General features: G+C 44.3%; 1 protein-coding gene across 1 annotated transcript in view; it reads left to right on the forward strand.

Annotated features, from left to right (window-relative positions):
- Positions 1 to 10879, forward strand: part of FAM83F (family with sequence similarity 83 member F) — a 32750-nt gene extending 21871 nt beyond the window's left edge. Inside the window, exons 4-6 of the mRNA XM_084524994.1 lie at positions 4237 to 4358; positions 4899 to 5611; positions 10491 to 10879. Coding sequence (XP_084381120.1) covers positions 4237 to 4358; positions 4899 to 5611; positions 10491 to 10555 — 900 coding nt within the window. The 3' untranslated portion in view covers positions 10556 to 10879. The remainder of the gene's footprint in view (positions 1 to 4236; positions 4359 to 4898; positions 5612 to 10490) is intronic.
- Positions 10880 to 22168: the final 11289 nt, after the last annotated feature.

Here is a 22168-nt window from a genome sequence, read left to right on the forward strand (position 1 = left end):
TGTTGTCACTGGTTTTTAGAGGCATTCTCTTCCCCATGCTTCTGCTAACCAAGACGTCAGTGACGGACACTTTTGCTCAAAGACAGGGAATTCAAGTTCACCTAGAGCTCCAAGGAAATCTAGGGAATGTGGTATCTGCAGGAAGTTCACCTTCATATTAATTTCTATATTCATTTCCCCAGCATGCAAGGAGTTCCTTTTCTCACTCCAGGTATTCTTATAAGCTTCTAACGAAGAGATCTTTGGAATTTTGTTTCAGTTCTTCAAGTCTTTGCCCTCCAGCTTTCTTTATTCAATTCAAACTCAAGTAAAGAAGAATCTGAACGTGATGTGAGGCAGTGCTGCTGTTTTTAATACCCAGTAATGGCACTACTGGGCCAGGTCTAGCTAGCTGCATTTCTTCCTATTCTACTTGACTACCTACAAGCTTTACTGTTTCATCACCTTTTCTAAAACTGTTCAGGGCAACTACATAGGATAAGCCCAGTCCCTCCCAACATTGCCTGGTGTTGGCTTCCAGATTGCGGCTGATTTTTTGTCCCCATCTAACATGAGCAGCTACTACCCATCTCTCTGACCTGGAGGTCTGATGACCTGAAACGAGAAGCTTGCAGACCATAAAAAAGAAAGATTCCTTATCTCCTGTCACTGTGGTCCTGTCCACGTGAATCCTATATCTCTCTTCCTTTTACTGCCTTCTGTAGAACCTCCATGGAGGATTTTTGAGTGGGAAAAAATGGGCATCTGTGCCTCCCCCTCAGCCCTGCGCTCAGATGAAGCAGTAGTACAGGAAAGCAGAGGACAGGAGCCACCCCAACAGATGCTACTGACTTAAGGATCTGATTTTCCCAGGGACAGCAGAAAGATCTCTATATTTTGAAAAAAAGCAGTTAATGCAAGGGACTGTTATGCCACCATCATGTATGATCTACTGCTTTGGTTTGTTGCTTGTCCTTCATCTGATTTAAGTCTTTCAGTTTATAGAGCTCGCTCGTGCCATTCATCCCAACTGGAAGTAAAGACCTCTGCTGCTTTGCAACATATATATCAGCTGTTGTTCTAAGAGGGGAGGGACACCAGGATTCCCTGGTGAAAATAATTACAACACCTGCCTTTAGGGTCCATCTTGTGTATCTCACCTTAGTCAATCCCCACTTCTGGGCGCTGCTGCTTGGGTCTGTCAAGGGACAACTAAGGTCAGTCACACAAATGTATTACCGACTTTCTCAGCTGAGTCTAATTTAACTTTCTGTGGGTTCAGGGTGAGGCTTAAAAGCATGTCACAATAAAGCAAGAAAGACTGATTCCTTTGCTGAGTGTATTAGGATGCTCTGTCAGGCTTGAGCGTTACCGGTCTGTATTAAGTTGCTGTCAGGGAGATGTTAGTCACTGCTTGCAATGAGCAGTGGTGTAAGTCTGTGTAAAGGCAATGTGGAAATCTAACACAGACTGCAGCCTCCATGAGCCAGGATATGACTAACCCTAAGCAGGTTGCTGCAAGAATACAGATTTGGAGGGGTCTCTTCTACCTGAAGAACTAACTGGTCTTTTAGCCAAAATATTTGTTACTACAGTAACGTCAGTGCCCAAAGAAAAGGGCTGAAATCTCAACTCATTTATATTTGTCTCTCTGCTTTTGTTGTTGTATAATCTTCAGTACATGAACCCAGGCTTGTTCCTTCTCCGTACAGCTTGATATATTAGTCTTCAAATGCTCCAAGATCCTTCAAGGCAGAAAACATTATACAAATAACCTGTTAAGTGACTCGATGTTTATATGACTTTGTGCTTGTTTTCTGCATTACAAGATGCATTTATGCACTCCTGTGCCTACTTTGTTCAAGGAGGTTTATGTATTCAGCTGTTTGGTTCTATCCCCTCTGTGCCCTTCTAAGTGTTATGTGTGGCTCAGTTACTGCAGAAATTCAAGTTTTCTTTCTTTCCACCAAAAGAAGGTGATACAACATACAAACACAGTAAAATCCACACATGTTACACGCTAAGAAACTTTCTGCTCACGCAGGCTGATAGTCCTTGATTCAGAAAGGATTATTACATGGCAGAGCTGCTGGCTGATTTGAAGGACAGGCATACTTCTTGACACTTCCAGTCAATATCCCATGATTTGGCAAATCCCAAATCCAACTTTACTCAGCAAGGGAAGAAAAAATGACTTTAGGCAACCAGCCATCCATCTACAAATGTTATTCTAAGTACTGGAAAGGGTACCCTTCCTCCCGTGTTCTACCCAACCTGCATTCAGCATCCCACACATATGACTCACTGCTAGCTAGGCCTTGGGCAAGTCACTTCATCTTTTTTGTCTCTTAGGTTCCTCGTCTTTAAAACAGGGTGATAATACTGTCAGCGGTGTTGGGAGGATTAATTAGCTAATGCCCACACAGGACTGCAGACAGATCAAGCAGTAGATGAATGCAAAATAGTAGTATCATCAGTTACTGTTAGTCAGAATTTGTACTGCCACTGCTGTGTTTTACTGAGGAAAATAGGAACAGATTCAAAAGGTAAGATTTATATTCAGAAAACTGTTTTTTGAAAGAAATCCACATTCTTCTAATCACTCATTCCTGCATGCTGATTTCTATAGCCTATCGATATTTAAGCTGTCAGTGAGATTCATAATAATAGTACTTAGCTCTTTGTGGGATCTGAGGCTGTGCTAGTGCTAGCCAAATCCTCCTGATTCTCCTGTTCTGCAGATGGGGGAAGAATGAAGCAAAGGTGAATTGACTTCCCCAGAACATCACAGGGAATAGAGTCAGAGCTGTGATTACACCTGGGACTGTCTGACTCCTAACCCTGGATTTATTACTCCAGATCACAATACCTTTTAGCTTTTCATTGTTAAAGAATTCTTACAGAAACAGATGGTGGAATGAAGAAAATGATCTAAATTTGTGTGTCAGAGTGACAAGATAATTTGCTCCAAACTTATACTGACAATAAATGCTTTGGGGTTTTGTTGGCTTTTTTCATGTTAGTCAGTATGTATGTGTGTGTGTGTATATATATATATATACACACACACCTTTTTGGCAATTCAGCCTCGAGCAGCCAGGACCCATGGAGTTCAGCACTGGTCTGAGCAGAATAACACCCAGTCCAACATGCAGATATGTTCTTTCATTATGTGCACACCTGAGTCTGTTGTAGAAAATGAGGTAACCTTAAATCTGTAGTTTTTCTCTCTATCCTTACTAGTACTTTATTTCATTATTTGCAGGTTTGATGCCCAAAGGTTTTAAGTGGGACAGGAGGTCCAGGGAGAACTAAAACCTTCCTCCAACTATTTCAGTTAATTTCATCAAAAGTTTTGCCTTCCTCTTCTCCAGAAATTCTTCTTCGCTCATCTGAGACATTAGCAGAGACTCTTACCATACACCTTTTTTTTTTTTTTCAAAATAAAGTTCTGCGTTTTTCACTCTCCATTGAACAATGAAGAATATAGGAAGACATTGAAACTCTTTGGGATTCTTAGCAAAATGATATAGATCAGGGTTCTTTTGTTATAACACACAGGAAACATCTATGTTTTGAACAGTGCGACTGTTCCATTGCCTCTTTTGTAATAATTAACTTGTCTAGCCTTATGATTTGCCCAGTTTTGTCAAGCTGTATGTTGTTGGGCTCAGAACAGAAGCACAAAAAGAGGATAATTTAGTCCTATGTCATACGTTACCCTCTGAGTAACTGTGTCCTTGGGACTGCACAGGTGTTGCAAAATTCCTTTGTTTTCTGGTCCTGCTGACATAGCCTGTAAAAGAGCTCACAAGTGTCATGGAGTAGGGATTGGGATTCAGAGAGTGCAGATATGACTCAGAGCTTCGTCTGATTCATTTGCCTGAACAGGGCTGGGCCTTCTGAGCTACAGCACAGGGCTGGAGATGGAGGATTATTTGATTTTGAGAGCATTGTCTTGCCAGTGGGCTCAGATGAATAGCTGAAGACAGCAGGCAGGGTTACAAAGATGCTGACCTATCGGACAAGGCTATAAAACGATGCATGGGAGTGACTTGTATTGACAGGTGATAACAACAGGGCTTTCAGCACCGTGCTTTCCTCTCTGCAGCCCTTCTGATTTCTGGTGGCTAATGATGAGCTGTAGCCCCAGCAATAGTGAGATAATGTGAGGGATGTGTTAAGACTTGGAGCTGGCAATTATCTAATTCTCTGCCCTATTTATTGTGACATTTCGTCTTTTAACCTCCCTGCTAGAACATCCGCATACGTTCTGTGACAGGAGTTGGGTTCTACATGCCAGCAGGGAAGATCAGAGGCACACTGGCATCCCGATTCCTGATGGTGGATGGTGAAAAGGTGGCCACCGGATCATACAGGTGGGTTGCTCTTGCTTAAGGCAGATATACATCCTTCCTGTAAAGAATGGCTTGCAGCTTTGCTTGAGAGTCTCCTCATGTCATTCCTTTTCTTATTCCAGTCTCTGTAATTGGTTTGGCACCTGTAGAAAATGAGGTGGGGTAAGACAGAAAGTAATATAGAGCACAAGCTGCTCCCAGGAGAACAGAACATGCCCATGCTAGTGGACTGTTTCAGTGGGCTAGAGATAGTGCCATGCTGCATTAACCACTGTAGGTTGCTCTCCTTGGAGAGGTTTCCAGTCTGTAGACTCCTCCTGTTGATGCCATGTTGCTTTTTTTAAAAGGGTAGGTTGTCCTTCAGAGTTTTCATGCCTTTTCTTCCAGATCTTTACTGCATGCCTAAAGAACAATAATAATGAACTTCACCTACCTACCCTGATGCATCTTGGCAAATGGCACAATGCTGCATATTCCTACACAGTGTTTCAGATATTGTTGGGTGGGCTGGGTCAAGCATGCACCCAAATATCTAATTTCCATTCTGTTTCCTATTTTTAGCTTCACGTGGAGTTCATCTCACATTGACAGAAATATCCTGCTAGTCTTGACAGGACAGCATGTGGAGATGTTTGACGTTGAGTTTCGTGAGCTCTATGCCATCTCAGAGGAAGTTAATTTATACAAGGAATTGGGTATTACTAATCCACACCTTCTGGGAACTGGGAAGCCAGGCTTTCATTCTTCCACCGTGGCTCGGAAGATCATTAACCCCAAGTATGGCTTAGTGGCAGGGGCAGCCCGTGGTGATATGATGCTCTGGGCTTCACGACACAAGCAGGATAATCAGGGGAATATGGAAAAGGAAGAAACAAGTGAGTCAAAGAAACGATTAAATCAATTTCTGAATGACTTAATCACATTGGATCAAGAGCTCCCAGAAATTGAGCCACCTCTGGAGAACTTGAACAAGCTGAATCGGAGCCCTCAGAAACTGTTCTCCCGACTCCACATGGACCTGAAAAATAAATCCAAATCCAGAGAGTCTATTCGTGATGTGAAGAAAGAAGATGCACAGGCAAATTCAAAGCAAGGAAAACGGTTTTCCAGTGGGCTTTTCAGTCGCAAGGCCAAACGATCTCCAGGCTCAAGCATTGAGGCAAATTCTTTTGCCAGTGAAGGACATTCAGGAGAAGACCTTGGGAACATGAAACTGGAATATGAACAGCTCAGCATCAGCCATGCCAGTGTTCAGAGCGCTGACGGCATCTCAGGTAAAACCTCTCCTACCATCACGTTCTGCTTCTGTGCTCTTAGGCTGTCCCTTGTTCCGAGCTTGGTTGATTGGTGCAAACATATTTAACGTAGGCACCTGCAAGTAGATCCTGATATTTCCTCTGCAGTAAAAAGAGCAGAATCAAAGAGAAGTAGAAGTTGTATCAAATGAAGCATAAATGTGAAGGCAATTTAATGGCAGTCTTATTGTAAGATTGGTACTTCTCATATTTTCTGATACTTCCCAGCAAGCAGGCATGGGACAGAGAAAGAGGTGAATGTCTCCCTGTATAAAACAAGTTGCACATACAGTTCTTGAAGAGCACTGCCCTGATAAGCAGTAGCAGGACGTTCAGTGTCGTGGTTAGCAGCATGCAGGCAGATTTCCAGTCTAACCTCTCCTTTCATCGTTTGGGTTTAGTCAACTGTGTTTACTGTGACAAGGTTACTGGTGGAGAAGGGAGAAAATGTTTTTGCTGAGGTGAGGGAGCAAGGAGGGAAGGAGAGGTTGGAAGGCTTTTCAGCTTGCTCCTCTAACTCCATTTGAAATGGGAGAGAGGGTCGTGAAAATGGAAGCTGTGGAGAAGCACTACATCTGAACCTTCCTTTCTTTGCTAAGGTACGGCTGGTATTATGGCTTAAAGCCCATCCAAGGTTTCATTTGGTTGAAGATTTCTCCTAATTTATGTGTTCGTAGCTCACATCCCAACATTCTAGATGTTTTGTCAGATAGAAGTAAATCTATTGACTGTTCAGCCTGGTTTTCTTCCTCTCTCAGTGAACTGTGCTGGGTGTCAATACATCCTGCACCAGCAGGAAAATAAACTAGTTAAGGGGAGGAAAATTTCTTCTCAACTTATCTGGCTGGTGGCCATTCTGTGCTCTGATGAATGCAAAATGCTGGAGTAGAAAGACTGAAATCCTCTGGGACTGCCATGATATGAAATCAAAAGACATTCTCCTGAGAACAAAATAGAAAAGCAAGGTGTTAGGAAGGTCAAAAGCAGCGATTGATTAGATTCTTAGAAATATTTCTGGCTAAATGAAGAACAGACTTAAAAATGCCAAATGAACATGAGAGAGAACTGTAAGAAGGCTTGGATGGTTAATTTGAGACTATAGTAGACCCGTTTTCGGATGTTTGACATTTGGGGAGACAGAAGTAAATCTTGGTCTTCATCCTCTCACCAAATCACATTATTTTTCTGAGCGCAGACAATATGTGCTGTTGGGCCCCATTCTTCGGAGCCAGGAAAAAACAAAATCCATGAAGACCTATAGGGAGATGTATGGGCATTTCCTCTCGGAGGCATGGACCTGAGGGCTTGCACTACCCTCTAGTGACAGAAGTGGAGAACTGTGTCAACTCTGACTTGTCAGCACTTCAGCGTCAGAGGTTCCCTGTGCTTGTGGCTGCTCTGAAGCAGCCTGCCTGCCATTCCCACAGTGCCATGGCGAAACTCGACCCAGATGAAGGCATAGAAGAGATTAATGTCCCTGACAGTGGGGCACTGAGCCCCCCTGAGCACCGCACAGGTCAGGGCGGCAGGGATGTCCCTACTCCTTTTAGCACGGTGGATCGATGCCTGCTGGTCTGATGCTCGGTCTGGACCATTTCCATAAAGACACTATCACGCCGTTATGTTCAGGTTTTATGTCTTGTCACTGCTACTTCCCGAGAGACGGGCCTCCTCCAGTGCAGGGGAACACAGACCCGAAGATTTGGGATACCCCTTCTGGTTCCAGGCGAGCCAGGCTCAAACTTGCAGTGCAGGGAAGCAGCAGAGGGCCAGGAGCAGATCCGGCACAGTAGCCTTCCTGCTGTGCTCATCCTGACCCGATAAGTCTTTCCGAGGAGTCCAGGCAAATATTTTTTGTTTTGCTTTATGTTACTCGAGCATAAAGTTCGTGGTGACAGCGGGAGACTCCGCAGCTTTTGAAGCGTGGTGTAAGCAGGCTTAGGTCATCCGGTACAAAAGGCTGGGGGAAGATCACTGCCTGCGTGCTCCTTGAGAGTTGAATCACTGCTCTTGAAAGAAAGCTTCTCTAGCCTAGTGGTCCCAAAGCAGCATGGAAACAGAGATGGCAGAGGGCACGTTAAAGAGATGAGCCTCATGAGAAGGAGGAAGAAAGGACTCGACACGTTGGATCCTGCTGTTACTTGATCAGCAGCACATGTTTCATTAGGGTTTCATAAAAGCTTCTTGAACACGGGCATGGAACAGAGTTCCAGCTGTAAGACAAAAATAGGAGGCCCTTTGTTCTTGGGGAAACTGTAGGACTGACCTAGCTCTAAAAGTTTAAGTTGTCTTTGAGCAGGCCTAGTAAAAACTGATGGCTGTGATGCTCTGAGTGACAGAAGGGAGGTGGGAAGTGGAAATGAAGGAGGGAGAAGGTGCTTGGTATGCAGTCAGGTTAGGATGCAATTATTCCGAGCTTCACAGTTTGAAATAGCTGCCCTTACCTTTTGTAAAGATTAAACAGCACACTTAAGCCCTGTGGGCCTGCCTGTGCACACATCCTCCAAAGTCACTATTAATTCTGTAATTCTGTAGTACCACAGAGACACAGCCCGTCTTACAAATGCAGAGAAAGACCAGATCTACACCCCGAGTCGCTTGCAGAGTAATTGAAAGACATTATTCAAGCAGGCTAAAGGTCAGGTTCAATCTTGTAAGAGCAAATGGTGATGGAGAGAATACGAACTGGGGAGGGAAGCGCTGAAAGCGCGTTTTGCAACAGTCTCTGAAAATCTGACTGGGTATTTACGTGCTGGAAAATGATACCTACAAGTTAGGATGGGAAGCCTGGAAAATCCCAGGGCTCCAGGTAGTAACATCTCAAACCAAGCGTCCAAACGAACATCCTGGGGTGTTGTCCTACCACACCGCATGGATGTTGTGTTTTGTCTTACCAGGCTCACTTAAACCATATGATGAAACTGACACAATTCTTGGATTTCACTGTCCCCGGCTTTAGAAGGCGGCAGCAGCAGCTCTGAACCTGACCAGAATGTTGTTAATTTTATGCTGCTGCTGGGCAGACTGCGATCGGCAAAGACACTGACGTCTGTGTGCAGTTTCTGGGAAATACTGCAAGGGTCTGAAAGCTGCATGCCTTTGGAAGGCACTGCCTTTTTGTTTTGTTTCCTCCCCCGCAGGCAGCAGCCAAAGTGGGCTTGTTTGGAGGGTCTGCTATCCCGGGTGTCTCTGCACATCAGCCTTCGCTCCTCAGAGCGATGTTTGCAGAATTGTTACACTTAATAGCAAGATTTTGTGTCTCGTTTTTTGGGTGCCTCTTGCAACAAAAAAGGGGATTTACACTGCTGCACTGCAGAAGTAGCTGCTTAGTTATCAGCAGTGCTTTTCAGCCCAAGTAGGGTCGTGGGCTGGTGGTAAATGGAATTTTTATTTAAAAAGAAGGAGGGAAGTGTTGCTGTGTACATGCATGGGCAGTGTTTGCTCTAACTGCAGCAGGATCTGTAGAAAAAGACCAGAAGACAGGAGTAGAAAGAGTGAGAAGAACAAAGGCATTGAAAGTTGAGACTAAGCAGAGGAGGAGCGCTGATGCTTTGGAAGGTAAACATGAAGGTCTTGAACGTGATACAGACAGGGAGGGGTGGCAAGGAGATAGGGATAACAACAAGCTCGGTAGTAACATACAGAATAGGTCAAAGTGAGGACAGCAGGCAGAATGAAATGCTGTGGGGAGACGTGGAGAAGAGGCTGCAGCATACAGAGCAGCCACAGCAGTGAGGGTGGGCTGCAGTGCAGCCTCCCACATGGATATGGGGAAGCTGCAGTGGGGAGGAAGGTCAAGAGGAGGAAAAGGAGCTCCTCTCTTCACCATCAGCTACAGGTGAGGAAAGTGATGGTCAAATACCCACAAGCAAGAGAGTGACATGCAAAATAATCCACTTGAAGCCTAGTTCAGGGGTCGTGCCTGGGCTGAACTTTACCTCATCTCAGCAAGGCTGAGCATCATGTCACCATGACCGGCGGCAGTTTTCCGTCTGTTTTCACTCTATACTGACCACTGGCATGAGGGATGTACACATCATTTCCTTCTGTAGAAACACGAGTGGGGTCTGCCCTTGTTCAGAGTGGCCACAAGCCACGTGGCAGCCCCCCGTGTAAGCCTTGCTGAGCCCAAAGTACCGCTGAGCTCCCTTACTTGCAAAAGCCTATGCAAACACCTCATAGTACAGGCCTTGAAAAAAGTATGCTGGGGCACCCAGATCAGGATCTGGCTGTCATGAAAGGGATCACACAGCAGTACAAGGATTCAAAAGTACAGATACTGAGAGCAGAAGGAATCTACTGAGTGAGCAACGAAATAAATAACAAAAAGCTGGGGGCAGCGTACTAGGCTACTTAACCAAAAGACCCTGAGGCCTCCAGATTTCTCTTGCAAAGGAAATGGTGGAAATACGGCCACTTGAGATGCTTAGAACTAAACACAAGAAAAGCTCTGTTGAGAATGTGGGTTAAGATCAGATGGATGAGGTGACCTGACTTTTCTTTTTTGTTTTCATCCGTTGCTGCTTGGAAAACCTCCCACCTAAGTCATGGCCAGCCTGCTTTTCAGTGCCAACTGGGACCTAAGAATACCGCTGACACTGGCCTGAGTACAGGCCAAAGCCTGGAAATACTTCTCCAGTGGTTTTCTCTACAGTATACTCTGAATTTGCTCTTATTTTAGTGTCTCTTCATTTCACAGAAGTAGGAAATAAAATCCCAAGAGAGTGCAGAGCAATGTGGGTCTTACACAAGGCGTATAATAAATAACGAGAAAGGACTGAAGCGTGAGTCCAAACTTTATCCAGATCTTATTTACTTAGCATTAACATTTTTTTTTTTTAACTTCTTTTCATTCCAGGTAACCCGGGTCCAAACTCCACTATGAGCGATAAAAACAAACAATCTACCTGTGTGTTATCTTGATTGGGAAGGATTGTCCGGAGAGCTGAAGACTGAACAATCTGGAACAGTAACCTGTTGATTGATGTTGAACCTCCAGCCATGTCCTCACGCAGTGGTCCATCAAGCCGCTGCATGGTCCTGGATGCACCTGGCACCTGCAGTTAAAGCACATTTACCGGGTGAAGCATAGACTTTGAATGGTCAGTCCCTTAAACGAGGGGTAGCGATGAATGTATTAGTCCATATGTGTGTGTGCATACAGATTTTATATATAAAAACAACTGTGATGACTGGGTCTCAGAGCTCGCTCTGCGTCCAGATAAATGGAGGAGATTTTCTGACTTACTTGTGCTGCTACTTCAGTCTGTCTAGCTACAGACTCAGAATCACTGTGTTGCATTGTTTACTCTACTGCATTGCAGAAATGTGTTGGTCTGACGGGCTGGCAGGCGAAGTCCAATCCAAGTGGCAAATTCTGGGTGAAACAGTGATGTTTACAGACAGCAGAGCAATCCTCTGTCCTCAAGGAGTCTTCCTGTGGATTCCTGCTGTCATTTATCCACAGAGAAATGAGTGGTTAGGGGAGAAGGGTTTAGCTAGAAGAGGCCAACAGATTAGCATCTTAACCGTTTGTTTCGTGTCATAAATATAGCAGTCGAACAAAGTGATTTGACAATAATCTACTGGGATACAGGGGGATGTTTAACCTGCAGCTGAGACTGGGTCAGAGAAATGCCTTACACAGGAGAGTGGGCAGATCAGGGAGTAGGTACGCAGCCTTCCACGGCTGTTATAAAATCCTGTTTGTTGCTAAGTCAGCAATGCTTCATGGAAACTGTATGATTAAGGAGCACATCTTCGAGGCTGAAAAGAAGAAGCAGGGCAAGCATACAAGCTTTTCAAATGCTTCTTTTGCTCTTTACTTTCCTTTTTTTTTTCTTTTTTTTTTTTTTTTTTTTTTGAAGTTAACCTTTCCAGACTCTAAAACATGCCAAAATCCAGGGCTTTGATCCATAAGAAGAGGTGCATGCAATCAGACCAAAGGCCATCTAATCTGCTATCCTGTCTCTTGAGGACAGCCAGTAACAGGTGATCACGGAAGCATAAAAAATAAAGCTTAGATACAGAGGTCTTTCTCTGACACCGTTCCAGCAGTCTATGGACTTTCTGAACTGGCAGTTCCTTCTGGACCTGGCCTTAATGAATACACTTAGTCCCCTTTTAAAAGTCCTTTTGTACTTTTGGCCTTCGCAGCGTTCTGTGGCAGTGAACCCTGAGTTCATTGTGTGTTATGACAAAGAACTGTCTTCAGGCTGTTTTAATGGTTTGTTTGATGATTTCATCCAGTGACCCTAATTCTTCTGCTGTCAGATGCAGTGATGACCACCCCTATTCCTTGCCTCCTCGCCACTTTTTACAGACCTGTATCATATATGTCCTCAGTCATCATTATTTTCCAAGCTACAGGTTCATGCTGTACGTAGCTATTCATTATATGGGACCTGTTTGACACCTCTGTCCTCTTGTTCACTGGCTCTTTTCCAGTTCTACCCACTAACGAAGTGGAGAAGCAGGTTGTTTTTGTTTCTTCAGTATGTGGATTGATGTTTCACCCTGCTTTATTGCCATCCAAATTACATACTCTCCTGTCATAAATAAGCCCTAAGAAAAATAAATCCCAATCATAAGTACACACCTGAAAACTAACATACCTACTTGCCAGAACTATTTTGATAGCAGAAAAACACCGGTTTGGTTTTCTTTCTTTTTTGTTTAAGAGACACCGTTTAGTTTGTTTCAGCATGCAAAGATAAGAAAAGCCAACTGCTGCTCTACCAACAAAGAATAACCCATTCCCAAGACTCCTCCAGGTGCTGGGTTGCAGCATTAGTTGTTATACTGAAGCAGCTGCCTGTAGTTGATAAAATCTCATTGATTGATTGATTGATTGATTTCTTTTCCTGGAAGCGTATTTAACTTGAAGGGCAAACAGGTTTGTTTTACTCTGATTTTATCCTGTAGAATGTCTTCAAGACCTCAAAAACCCCAAGGTACATGTATTATGCCCTCTGTTAAACGCACTCCCCCCTCACTCAGTGGGTCAAATGCTTGCTACTCTATATAACTTCTATATAGCCTTCTGGGAACAGAATGTAGTTTTACAGCTAGGTCTGTCAGCTCCTATTATCAGCAGTGTTTTATAACATTTTTCCTGGTAATGGGAGAGAAGAAGTGTTGGAAATGACACCGTCACTTGGACATAGAAGTAAGTTAATACATGAGATATCCTGTTGGCTTCAGGAGCACAGTACCTGTGCCAAAAGCTATTCACTGTATGTGTGTAGGATTGCCTAAAATGGCTTGATTTTTGCCATGCTTTCGTTATTCTCCAGATGTTTAGGAGATTTTTATCTCTCCCAGTATTTATTTCATTTTGTTAGCAGAGACCAGAGATAAATTTATCAGGCCAACGTTGTTCCGCTTTTTGTTCTTGTAGGAATATTGTCATCTGCTGCTTCCTTGGTCTCCCAAGCTTTCAGGGTATTTATTTATTTTTTTAAAATTGTGCAATACATTAATTAACTAATTAGTACTGTGTTGATGTATATGGTCAGGTTTTCCAGGAAGACCTCTATCTCTTTGGTTTTAGGTCTTTGTTGCTTCATCTTGGGTGGAGTGCCTTAAATAGGCCGAGAGGCTGATTTCACTTGCCCTTCCCTTCATTCTGTGCTTGCTGATGTAACGTGCTTTACTTTCCCTTTCCTATGACAGATGTGAAAGCGCTTTTCTTTAACCTTGTCAACTAGCAGGATCTCCTCTCCAGTGAGAGTCTCTCATCAGTTTACCTTCTGTATTGTTGCCACACCGGTTTCTAAAAGGTAGCGTTCATTAGTTGTTTTTAATTCCCTTCCTTTTTTTTTTTTTTTTTTTAATTTGGAAGTCACAGAAGTCAGATCTCATGCCTTGACTCCGGAGCCTAGTAGAATTCCTTAGGCTTATTACGCATTGCTAATTTACTTAATTTAAGAGAGCAAACTTGCTTTCTTGCATGATGTGAATCAGCTTCTTAAACTCAGCGTTACTCTTTGGGGATGCGTGCAACCTTGCTGCTCCAGAGTGGATGTTTCAGACTCTGGTGGAACTTGTTCTTCCCTGCAGATAAGATCAGCTGAACTTGGACCATCTGGCTGCTCCTATGGCAACAGCTCTGAGTCCGGGTGAGGTGACTGCATTTATTTTGGCTAGTTTTGCTAATTGTGGTTCTTTATGAGTGCCAGAATCCTGAGGCTGTGACCTGTAAAATGAATCTCTATCACTCTCCAAATAAAACGTGGGTGATGGAGCTGGGGGACGGGCAGGCAAGGAGCAGTGGTTATGAATTTTATTGGAAGTCTGCTAATGGAGGCCGAAGGTACAGCAGCACCTATAGCAGGCACAAATAAGCTATTATTTTGTCTCTTCCAAGAAGCCCTCCCTTGGGACTAATGTAACCAAGTCAGTAACCTTCCAAGGAGGTGGGAAAGACGGGAGATAATTGTTGCTATTTTGGAGACCAAGATTAGCTCTCTTTGGAGTCTGTTTCCTGAGCCTGGACAATTTTTACTCTTGGGCATGTCAGCCCAGATTTGCTGATCTGTGTGGCGTAACACGGGACCTGTGCTGGCCAGTTCTTGGGTTTTGAAAAAAGAGTAATCAAGCTGGGGCTCACAACTCGCTCTTTCTGACATGAAATGGGGAATGGTTCTGAAAGAGCTTCTTGGCTGAATGTGTGCCTTCTAGGTTCCTCTTAGTATGCAATTATATATATTTAATGTACATGTGTCCAGTGATTTATGCCAGAGACCTTTTCTAAGTCAAACAAATAAACTCTTTGCTATGTTATGTTCAGGTAGTTTGTTCATTGGTGTCACTTTCAACTTCTCAACGGCAGCTCCTGGATTGTCGGGATTTTTCTGATTATTTGTCAAGAACCTATACTGTCTGGATTAGAGCAGGTTTTGTGTAACACATGAACATCCTTGGTCTGTTTGGCTGTGCTCGTTAACAGATGTGTGGGCAGCTAAATCCACCCCCCCTCCCCCCCAAGTACAGCATCCTGTGGCGCTGAACACCTTGAGAGAAACTCAGATTCATTGGAGCAGGCTGCAGCAGATGTCCTTTTCAGTTTCTCTTTGGTTTTATTTTTCACTACCACTCTCTCAGCAGCTGAACTGCGCCTTGCTGCAGCTGTAAATGCATGTGACAAAGTGCCATCTCTGTTCCCCTCGCCATCTTTCCTATATAATTTGTACCCATCAGTAATGACATTTCATTTATGAAACTGAGTCCCTCTGCTACATTTCAGTTCTACCCAGTACAGTGCAATCCTTGACATTTAAGTAACTCCCCAGCTTGTTTCCCGTGCTCCCTTTGTGTATACAAAAGCCTTTTTTAAAATTCCTGACCATGTTGCAGAATAAATCCAGTCTCTATTTTACTTTGGGGCATTAAGGTACATGAAAATGTATTTGCAGTAAACATAATCTTTGCCTTTCTTTCCGTGTTTAAAGCCCACATAGCAATTGCTTTCTTACTGTTTAAGAGAAGCCTGTCTAAGCCACGCTCATTTCACAGGCTATGTCAGGGCTCCATGGAATCTGATCGTCTTTCTTTAGAGCATTAGCACTGCCATCACTTTGTGCCTTTTCTTTCTCTGTGCTTATTTTAGGGAGGTTCTCCGAGAAAGCAAGATAAATGTGTTCTTCTCTGTTCTTCGCTGCTACTTTGCTATTACACTTCCCTCATCTTTTGACAGTTTTGTCTATGCTCTTTGAAAATCAGGGTACAGCCCAGGAATAAACGACCTCTTTGTGTCCCTAGACCTTGCATCCCCTGTCCTCAGCCTGCTGAAAGAAGGAACCCTCTGGAAGAGAAACCTATGGATGTAGATGAAACTGTAAGACCTCTTTACATGTAGCAAGCCTGGGAGATGTTTACCTACCTCTTCACACAACACCTATTTCTGATCTTTGCTGCAAGTCTGGGCACGTGTACTTAGGGAGTGAGGGTGCAGAAACCCACGGTGTAATATGCAGCATTTCAGCTACCCCAGTCTCGTTCATGATGTGGGCAAATCTGCTGTGCTTTTTCAGTGAGGTAGGGCAGTAAGGGAGAGTAGCTGAGAAGCATCTGCACAGGAACGTAGGGCAGAGTTGCTGTTGTTTCCTAAATTTATTACATGATTTGCCAATGTTTCAGGTTTTGGAGATGCTTCTAATCCTGGTTCTCTCTCCCTTTTCTGTCTGCCTGGTTGCGATATCAGCTCCTGCCTTTTCATCCGACTTGTCAGGTTTTGTTTTCTTTTTCTAAAATATTAGATGTGTCACCTTGTAGGAGAACTGTAAGCATAAAACAGCCCTTCTGCTGCTTTCTACCCGAGACAGAAACAGGCAACTTCTAGATGCTGAAAGACATGATTTTATACACAGTGGATGTGTGAAATTGCACATAACCAGGAAAACACAAACAAGAGAATTTGTACAGGAAAGTTGGTGGAGCACGGAAGCAAACTAAAATGTTTGAATAGTGAGGAATGTTGCGATTGTAGTGGGCCTGAAGCCTAGAACATAAAAATGAGAGCTGATTTTTAAGCAAATGCATGAAGTAGCATGGGGAAGGATCAGGGACATCAGGTCAAGGATACGGTCAATACTCACAGAGAGAAAGTATTCTGGGGCCTTTTGCATTTTTAGTTTATTTAAAGGAAAAAGCTTCTACTGAATAGTGAGCTTTATTCCAATTGTGCAAGTGAGAGAAGTATGTTGCACCTGTAGGGTGTGGACTAAGTAACATTTCGTATGGGTTTTGGGGTGGTTTTGGCACATGCCTGCTATGGGCTGAATGAACACTGGTTATCTGACTGCTGAACTGGAGTGGCTGTCCCAGAAAGGATGTTGCTTTCTGCAGTCAGACCAGGATGGAGCACCAACATCCAGGCTCTCTGCCCTCTGTCCTGTGGAAGGCATCGTGCCAAAGGAGTACCCCCAAACCAAGGTCTAAACATCACAGTTAAATGAACAAGAGATCATGGGGTGAACCTCCTGCAAGGTGTGCATCCTTGTGGAACACATCACTCTGTGCTTCCCCTCCGCTGGCTACAGACTAAGGGTAGGATGGAGTATGGAGAAAAAACTGCCCTCAAGAGCAGATTGTTTGCTTCAGAGCTGGATCCTACACCACACAGGGAAAACAAAGGGCATGCCAACAGGGCGCGTGGGATAGGAATGTTGGTTGTCTTTATCTGCGGAGCGGCAGCAGCCCAGGTCTGGGGTTTTGCACAGTTGGGACTGTGAAGAATACATTTTATTTTTTTTAGCTTGAGTATTTACGTGGGCAGACCCTTGTTTCTGAGGTTTCTCTTAGGACGTAAGAAAAAGCGTAAGCGCTGCTGCTTGGTGATAAAGGGCAGAACCATACTTGTACTTGCCTCTTCTTGCATTGTTTGGTGGGTGTTGTGCCTAAGAAATGCAGGGGATGTTTCATCTTATTATGCTCTGGCTTCTCTGAAACTTCAGCAGTAAAGAAAGCAGTAAGGTGCTTCCAGGTAGCCGGGCTCCAACTTCTCTGGAGAGGACGCTTGTACAAAGAAAAATAATTAAAAGGAAAAGCTAGCTCCCTGAGAAATTACAATATATTTGGTGAAACCGTGTGAAATCCCAAGGTGCAGATGCTAGACAACCTTGGGAAAAGGGCATTTACTTCAAGTGTTTGAAAAGAAAAGCTATTTAAACTTTGAAAGAGCTATTGGTTTTATTGTTGCAATATTTATGATCCTCTCTTTATAGGTCATGCAACCATTTCCTTAGTTATCCTTAATCTCCTACCAGAAATTCTTTCCCTGGGCTGGCAGTCCTCTTGTGCAGAGCACTTGCACTACAGAAACGGAAAATAGCAAATCTAAACAAAGTGGGATCATTTATAGCTGTCTCGCTAAGTGCACAACACATCTGCAGAAGGATCAGTTGCTCTGATTTAGCATGGCCATTAGTGACATTTTGCTGCCACTGAAAGGAAGAAAATGGCTCTGTTTAGTATCCTGAGGTATAGCTGTGGTAATCATAGACATTAGAAATGGAAAAGGCCATTAGGTCGTCTGGGCCATTGCCCCCGCACAATGAGCAGCTCACCAGCATACCTTTCCTTGGTAAATTATTCTACCACTTGTTTGAGGTTCTCCTTCACAGCCTAATAAATCTCAGAGGAAGGAAGTTGTGTTTTTTTCTAAAAAATAACTTTTTGGAGAGGTACGATAGGTAAAAGTCCTGACAGGCAGCGCGCTGAAATAATGACCTGCCTGCTGGTTTATCAAAGCCTCTGCCGTTGCCCTTTCACAATGAGGACACTGTAATATATTCACTTCCTTTGTTCTGTATTTATGACTACAGCATTTCAATAAATCAAAACTTTTCTGGAAGGAAAAGTTGGAGCGGTCTCTCCTGGTTTCTCACCAATTTCCAAACCACTTTTTAAGCACGTTAAATTCAGCTAGGGAGCCAAAGTTATACTTTGCAAATCCAGGCTAATTTTACTTCGCCCAGTGGGGTTGTGCTGGATTTACGCTGGAGCTCCTGACAGCACAGTATGACCAACAGCTTCCTTTTTGCATCCAGGGAGACAGGCTCACGAGAACAAAGGCAGAGGCAGACGAGCAGAGGCGCCAGCTCCAGATGCTGTACCCTGCAGCCAAAAGGAGGGCGTTGTTTCAGGCAGGCTCCATCTTGTTTCAAAGCCTTCCGTGTAAGTAGCGCTCGGTGTAAGGAAGGGGGAATTCGCCCTGCACGGCAGTGTTAGGAACGTGAGGAAACCCTCGCAATTGCTGCAGCATCTCTGCACTGAATGTTGCTGCAGAAGCTATAGGAGGACCTCTGGAGGAGCTGGGCTCTCTTGATAAACACAGCTTTCTTCCTGAACACAGCCCTGGTCTGGGATGTCTTGGAAAAGCAGCTTAAACATGTATTTTCTTGCTTTTTGTGCTCTGGTTAGCCGGTGGAAGCAGGACCTTGAGTTAGAAGAGCTGCCAGGGCTGGTTTGGACTCTGTAAGGGTCTGAGTGACAATAAGCAAGCCAGTGCGGTCCGAGCAGTGGAAGCAAACAGACTAGAGCTGAGCTGCTGAGGCTCTTCAGAGGGAACACGTTTCCTTCAGCAAGGCCCTTGAATCCAGAGCAACAATAATGGAAGAACACCTTGCTCTCTTGTTTCAGGGGGGGAAAGAAAACCCCATCGTACTGTTGGCTTTCTCCTAGCTATCTGGGAGTAGCTTTAGTGCAGGATTAGCAGGAAAGCTCTGGGGTCTTTGCTTGCTTTTTCCCAAGTGAGAGAGAAAGAATCTGATGTTTTGAGAAGGGCTGTCTGTACGTGATGAAATCCACTAGAATCCTGACCACCCTACCTTCCCCCTGCAAAAGGTAGTAGCTCAAATGCTTCTTGAGCCCTGAGCGAATGAGTCTTCCTCCCTTTCTGCCTGTGTGAGATTAGTCGGTGGCTCCGAAGAGATCTTCTCTGCTACCAAGAGGTCTTATAATTGTTCCCAGGAGCTGGCCTGAGGGCTTTGCCCACACAGCCCCACCCTGGGCTCCCAGCAGCAGATCAGCCACAGGGAAGCTGCTGGCAGGTTTTCCTTGGGCAGGTGACACAGAAAGCTCTGCTCACGAACCTGGGTTTGACTTTGCTGCCAACCCTTGCAGAAGACGAGCTGGGACAGCCAGTGAGTCATGGGGTTTGCAAGCATTCAGATTCGAGCAGCAAAGAAGAAACAGCTTGGCCCACCCAGCTTCACGGCTCTTTGTTCCAGCAACTGCTGGAGGCGAAGTCATGGGAACGGCTGCTGCTGCTGCTCCATCTTCCCTCGCAGCCCTTCCTGCTGGTGCTCTCATCCCATTGTCACCGTCCAGCCCCGCTCCGCAGGAGCTCTGCTGGGGACTCCCTGCAGCTGACCGGGGGTGATGCAAGGGCGAGGAGGAGGCTCTGGCTGATGAGAGCCAAGGAATAAGGCTTTGTGTGCTTGTGTGCACACGTGCACCTGCATGCGAGGGACAAATTACACACACCCCTCTGTGTGCAGCCCTGGATCCAAGAAACCTCCCATGTAGCTTCCCACTCCTTGGCACACATCTTCCCCACGTTTTTCTCACCACCATCATTCTCCTCCTTCCCTGCACTGAGATCTTCGGTAAACTTTATTATTATTGATCCCACTTTTCTACTGTCTTTCAGCTGTTTTCCTGCTCCAGCTTTCTTTCTTACAGTGCTCCCTTCCTGAATTATTTTCACTTTGTCCTCAGGTTCTGCCGTAATTGACTCTGGCCTCTTTGCAAGTGGCAGTTAGCGGTCCTGTTACACACTCAGGTTGGTTGGTTTTACATAAAAATGGAAGTGTTGTGCTTTCCCCATCAAATGCCAGTTTTGGAAACACTGGGGAGGAAAGGAAGCCTGTGAAGGGGGAATAATAGAGCCACCACCCAAAGCGTGGAGAGTTTAAACAGTCAAACCATAGCTCTAACTCCCTGGTCAAACTGATGGCAACTGTTGTGCTTGTTTTTTTTTTTTTTTATTTCTTGGGCTGCCTGGGACTTTCCATACCAGAAAAGGAAACTGGATTTCCCCCCAGCCCGGATTTTCTGCCCTTCAGTCAGCCCACTCCCGTCTCCATCCTCCAGTCCCTCTTCATCCCGTCTGCCAGACCCCACTCCTGGTTTTCTCGTGTTCTCCTCGCAGAGTGTTATTCCTGCTCGCTGCCTGTGTCCAGCTCACCAGACCAAAGAAGGGCAGCAGCTTTGCTCGTGGGACTGCTTTCAGTCCCGCTGACAAGTGCGGACAGCGACGTGCCTTTTTGCTAAGGACAGCCTCACTTCCCCAGAGTAAGGAGAAATGGCAGCCATTCGTTTTGCTTTGATCTCGTCAGTAATAAAGCACAAAGGGAGCCCTTTTGAATATGAGGGGAAAAGCTTGAGCTGAAATAAAAAATTAAACAGCGTACCCAGTTAATTAGAACCACAGCAAAGCCTTAGAAAGCCACAGTCTTCAATTACTATACAGCCAAAACTTCCAGCAAAAAATAATAATTAAAAAAGAATAAAAACAAACAAAAAACAACCACATGTTCCTGCTGTCCTAATAAGAGCTTGAAATCGAAAGATAGATAGGAGCCTTCCCCAGCCTCAGTATTGGTCCTACACGTGTGGTGTTACCAGATCTGCACGGGCTCCTTATTCCCCTCCTGCATGGGTACACACGTACCCGCAGTCCTTGTGCAACAGGGACGGAGCTGGCAGGTTTGTGCCCCAGCCCTTTTCCTTCTTCCAAGCCTGATTCTGCTATCGTGGTGGGGCTGGGTGACATAAATTTGTACGTAAATGACCATCACACATGAACGTGTGGCTACCCTGGGAGCAATAAAAACTCCAGTGTACGCTTCAACCTTGGCAAATGGAAGGAGAGAGTGCCCGCAGCAGTTACCCTGTGTCTCAATGTAAAACTCTAACGCTGTCCTCATGATGAAGGTGGAGCTGAGACAATAAAATCCTGTAATTGCTTTTACATACCTATGCTTTAGTTTTTATTTAGGTTCAGTGAAAGGTGACTCTAAACTGTTTTGCGCAGGCTTCTGCTGGTGTTGAGTATCGTGCCTCTGACCAAGCTGGTGGAATGGGGAGGTTAAAAGGTAAATAAAACCTCGCCTGAAGAGCTGCTTGACCTCTAGACTCAGCATAACTGCTCCAGTCCTGGCCAATAATTCATATATGCACACTGATTTGTTTTCAGCACTGAAAGCACAAAGCAGGCATCTTCCTCTGCCAACACAGTAAAAAAGTGGGTAAAAAAAAAAGGGGGGGGGGGGGAGGGTAAAATAATACAATATCATTCAAAACATTTTCCTAATTGCCTTTTTTTCCATTAAAAAAATCCCACATGTTAACATTGTTTTGCCAAAAATTGCAATATTTAAAATAGCTTCAAATAATGTTAACGAAGCATTGTTTTAATTTTGCCTCCAGGAAAAAATGAAACAAAATACTATTATAAATTGTTCTCCATTTAAGAACAACTGCCATCATGCTGGTAACATTTTCCCTTCAGCTGTGGGCTGACGACCTTCTCTTTTCCCTTTTTCCTTCCAACAGTGTTATGTGAGCACAACAGCACAAATCAAAACTTCTGCTAAGCGTTTTGCCCAAGACATACATAAACTGCTCGTTCCTATTGCAACTGCGTTTCTTTCGTGGGTATGGCATGTAAAAATAAGTCATGTCAAAATAAGCTTATTATGCTGGGAGCAGTTACAGACTTAGACATGTCTGACTGCGACTTGAAGCTCAGATCTTGAATGCTAGCAGTCATTAAAGATATGTTTTTAAACTATTTTTGCAAAGCAGGAATGTTAGCGTTAATCACCTGACCGATGTACAAATTTGAAAATTATATTTGACGTTATCTCCTTAATTTCCTCCTACTATTTCATTTAATTCTAGTATTCATTACTTCTCTTTTCCTTACATTGCTCCTTTATGTTTGTTCTTTGCTTTTATAGCTGACCTAGAAAGGAAAAAAAATAATTGGGTTGAAATCTTCTCTATTTTAAATACAAATCCTTTTTT

Source organism: Aythya ferina, assembly GCF_964211825.1.
Source record: "Aythya ferina genome assembly, chromosome: 1".
NCBI classification, from domain to species: Eukaryota; Metazoa; Chordata; class Aves; order Anseriformes; family Anatidae; genus Aythya; species Aythya ferina.